Source organism: Nematolebias whitei, chromosome 13 (assembly GCF_014905685.2).
Source record: "Nematolebias whitei isolate Nwh7 chromosome 13, NemWhi1, whole genome shotgun sequence".
Taxonomy (NCBI): domain Eukaryota; kingdom Metazoa; phylum Chordata; class Actinopteri; order Cyprinodontiformes; family Rivulidae; genus Nematolebias; species Nematolebias whitei.
In genome coordinates this window covers 7,147,344-7,152,007 of record NC_056510.1, presented here as the reverse complement: position 1 = coordinate 7,152,007, position 4,664 = coordinate 7,147,344, and the positions used below count along the sequence as shown (strand labels likewise).

Below are 4,664 nucleotides of genomic sequence, written 5' to 3'. Positions count from 1 at the left end.
AAATTATGTTATAAATATTATAAATTATGTTATAAATATAAATTATGTTATAAATATTATAAATTATGTTATAAATATAAATTATGTCGTAAATATTATAAATTATGTTATAAATATTGGGAAAAAACTTATATTAGTCGCTTCGCTGTATAAGTCGCAGGACGTGCAAATTTATGCAAAAAGGTGCGACTTATATGGATAAAAATACGGCATGTGGACACAGAAGGTTGCAGCTGGAGAGGCACTGACGTCTTTAACGTCCTCAGATTACAACAAATTATCTTCATTTCTGGTAATCTGACGGATTATTTACTCCTGAAGGCGTTTCTTGTAACGTCAGTTTTTATCTTCAGCAGCTGTGAGTGACTGAATGACCCGAGGTCTGAAGTGTTTTGTTCTCACCAGTTGTTGGCCTTGAACGCCCCATGCAGCGTACTGGAGAACCGAGTTCACCACCTCAGGGGGGTCCAGCTCCCAGACCTCCCTGAAACAGAAAGATGGACACGCTTTGTCAAACACCCGCCTCTGGTGCTAAACTCTAAACGCTCTAAAAGACACAGATTGTCATGATTTCAGCTCCTGCCTCCGCTGCTCTTTGCCACCTGCAAGCGCTCTTGGCCACGCCCACTTCACTGCTCCGCATGTAGAACAGCTGATCAGCTGCAGCAGGAAGTTTATCCTGCAGTGTGGGCTGCACAAAGGTGCAGCAGGTGCTAAATAATTTTAAACAATTTATTTTAAATAAAAATGTCATGCCGATCGTGCGGCTCATCCGTCAATCAGCCGATTGTGCGTCATGTCCAATCTTATTTTGAAAAACCTTGAAAGAACGAGGGACTACTGTACTTGAAATGAGCCAAATATTCCTAAACACTGTGGCACGGTGGCGCAGTACAGCTGCTGCCTCTCTGCCAACAGGTTGTCCCGATTCAAATCCCGGCGGAGGCCTTTCTGGGTGGAGTTTCCATGTTCTGTCCGTGCACACGTGGGTTTCCTCCCACAGACCAAAAACATGCACGTTAGGCTGATTGGTAACTCTGAATTATCTCTAGGTGTGTGTGAGAGAGAGTGAATGGTTGTCTCGTTTGTCTCTGTGATGGACTGGAGACCAGTCTGTCCCCCGCCTCTCGCACAGTGACTGCTGGATTTGGACACCAGTGACCCCATGACCCGAAGAAGAAGATGTGGGTAAAGATGGATGGATGGATGGATGGATGGATGGATGGATGGATGGATGGATGGATTCCTAAACGTGACCAAATTTTCTTAATTTGAGAATAAAAATCTGACGAGGGGTTCAGCAGAAGTTCTTCGGCTGGAACTCTTTAGAGTAGCTAACGAGCTAACAGCTGGTGCCTTAAACTAAACTAAATGATCCAAAATTAAAGAAAACTGCACTTCTCACAGCCAGAGACTGATTTTCCGTAAGAAATATTTTCTTAGAATGAACGTTATGCCTCTTCATTCATCTGACTTTAAGATGTTTTATGCTTCATTTAAGAACATTTGACTTGTAATAAGGAAACACACCTGAAGTGTAGAAAACTGCCCAAACTGAGAGAGATGCACTCCCGAACAAACTGATTTCAAGAATTATTTGCTTATTTAAGATTTTCCATCTCAACTGAAGTTTTCACGTAAACAAACAGAGTTTACTGCAGGACAAGTTTTCAAACGAGCTGTGGGCTGAGCGGGCGCACGACTTCCAACCCGACACGATTCGTCTCCTCTGCAGAACGGTCCTGTTCAGATCAGCTGGCGAGACCTTTGGGTGCGTTAACGTGAGTCGGTAACATCTGGAACAGAAACATCTGTTTCCACGCATGAGCACAAGAGTCGGTGCCGGTCGTGTTCTGACCCGCAGGTTTATCTGGACGGGAAACTCACCGGGTGTGGATGTTGTAGATGCTGTAGGAGGCCATGAAGGAGTGACGGTAAACCTACGGAAGGAGACGCAGATGAAACGATGACGAACAGACACGAAGACAAAAACAATCAGAAAGGAGCTGAGAGCATCGAAGAACAGCTGCTCTCAGAGACGACCTGCACAGCTGCAGGCCGAGGGACAGATCGTCTCCGCAGGGAGACGGAGGAGACACGGAGGAGGTGAAGCCTGCTGAAGGACAGAGACTGTCCCGACAGGAAACGGAGCCTCGGCTGCTTAAAGAGGGATGAAATTCTCCTCACCCAAACTCCCACCGACTCCCACTGACTCCCATTGACTCCCATTGACTGCCACTGACTCCCATTGACTCCCACTGACTCCCATTGACTGCCACTGACTCCCACTGACTCCCATTAACTGCCACTGACTCCCATTGACTCCCATTGACTGCCACTGACTCCCATTGACTCCCACTGACTCCCATTGACTGCCACTGACTCCCATTGACTGCCACTGACTCCCACTGACTCCCATTGACTGCCACTGACTCCCATTGACTGCCACTGACTCCCATTGACTCCGACTGACTCCCATTGACTCTGACTGACTCCCATTGACTCTGACTGACTCCCATTGACTGCCACTGTCTCCCATTTACCTGAGCTTAGAGTCCCAAGTCAATTCAGTTTAAACAAATAACACCAGAAAAAACTGGTTTCAACCGTAAATCCAGTCCAAAGACTTCAGGTCTATAGATTCAGGTTCAGTTTATTCTGAAATTCTTTCAGTAAAAGTAGCCGAAGCAGTTTGTCCTGTTTGTCCTCGTCGTCTGTCCAACAGGAAACAGAAACAGTCTCACTCCTTTTTTCGGTGTTTACATCGTCTTTTGTTTGTGTTTCAAACAACCTCAGCTGTTTCAGCTATCAAAAGGTTCGGCTCATTCAGAACATTACGGCTGTGGCTTTTGTAACTTTTACGTTATTTTTCTTAATTTACATTTTTTACTTACAGAAACATTAAGATCTTTTAAAATCCTTTTTTTAAATATTAAGCTTACATGTTCAGTCTTTAAGCTATTGTTATACTAAATTTAGCTTTTAGTTACTGTGTTGCTAGATTTATTTGTAGCTACATTTCTGTTGCTCTTACATTTTAGCTACTGTTAATCTAACTTTAGCTTTTAGTTACTGTGTTGCTAATTTTAGCTACTATTATTGTAATTTTAGCTTTAGCTTTGTGTTGCTAGTTTTAGCTACTATTAATGTAATGTTAGCTTTTAGTTTCTGTGTTGCTAGTTTTTTCTTTAGCTACAGTTCTGTTGAGCTTACCTTTTAGCTACTGTTATTCTAACTTTATTTTTTAGCTACTGTTGCTAATTTTAGATTTTTGCTGGTGTTCTGCTGGTCTTAGCTTTGATTTGTTTTGTTTGTCTCAGATTTTAATCTTTTTTTGCTACCATCTTTAGCTTTTAGCTTATGTGTTGCTAGTCAGCCTTCTGTTTGGTAGTTGCCATTTTGTTTGTTTGTTTGGCTTTTAGTTAATTGTCCTGCTGCTCATAACTTTTAGCTATTGTTTAGCTGATTTTAGCTTTTGTTCTGCTGGTCTTAGCATATAGCTACTATTATTTTAACTAGTTTATAGTTACTGTGTTGTTCATTTTAGCTACAATGATTCTAATTGTAGCTTCTGGTTTTTGATTTGCTTGTCTTAGCTTATAGCAATGGTTTTGCTATTATTTCTGCTTTTAGCTACTGCTAGGCTGGTCTTAGCTTTTAGTTATTGTGTTGCTAATCTTACCCGTAACTATTGTTTTGGTGGGGGGTTTTTTTGTTTAGCTTTTAGTTTTTCTTTAGCTGGTCACAGCTTTTAGCAACGTTTTAGCTAACTTCAGCTTTTAGTTTTTGTTTTGCAGGTATTATCTTATGGCAAATGTTTTGCAAATTTTTCTGCTTTTAGCTTTTAGCTACTGTTCTGCTGGTCCTAAATATTGTTTAGCTCGTTTTAGCTGTTGTTCTGATTGAGGATGATTGGTTTCACACGGACCGGGAAGGACGGCTACGAATCTGAAGATAATTGTAAACGTTTCAGAAAGTTCAGTCCTCAAACGTTCGGTGAAACATCAAAACTCTTCAAGGAGCCAAAGATTAGCTTAAAGAAGCACGATGGAAGAGCCGGAGCGTGACGTCATTCACGAGTTAAATGACTCTCCGAAGCAGCTGTTGATCATGTGACCGTATGAACGGCTTCAGACACCTACCTGTTTGACGTCGTACGCAAACAGAACGTATTTCAGATCAGGAGACACCGAATATTTGGCCACGTTGAAATTGACCTGTTGGAAACGACAGAGCGAGAAAACAAATATTATAATAAAGTTATTACTAAATGCAAACAGGTGAATTATTTGAACCTCGGAGAGTTCTTTAACTTTGTGATGACAAGAAAAAAAAAAAAAAGCATAAAAATTGTCCATCTTACTTAGATGAAAAGTTTTGTTTTTAAATGTTTCAGTTTATTTATATAACACAGAGTTTTATAAACTATAGTGTCGACCTGACGCTCTGTGTTAAAGATTATTAAAGTTAAAAAGTCTTTAAAACCCACAGATGAATTTACACAAACTGGGTGAGAAACATGATTTAAATGTGTGGAATTAAAGGAAATCAAAGTGAAATGCTGCTTTTTGTTCACGAGTGTTCAATTTTTTGTGCACACACACGCACGCGCACACACACACACACACACACACACACACACACACACACACACACACACACAC

At 41.1% G+C, this 4,664-nt stretch overlaps 1 protein-coding gene across 1 annotated transcript in view; it reads right to left on the bottom strand.

The window, feature by feature from the left end:
* Positions 1-4,664, bottom strand: part of LOC119419496 (inactive dipeptidyl peptidase 10) — a 132,147-nt gene that overhangs the window by 31,069 nt on the left and 96,414 nt on the right. Inside the window, exons 5-7 of the mRNA XM_037686828.1 lie at positions 4,143-4,217; positions 1,888-1,940; positions 403-484 (exon numbers count right to left, since the gene is read on the bottom strand). Of these exons, the coding sequence (XP_037542756.1) occupies positions 403-484; positions 1,888-1,940; positions 4,143-4,217 (210 nt within the window). The remainder of the gene's footprint in view (positions 1-402; positions 485-1,887; positions 1,941-4,142; positions 4,218-4,664) is intronic.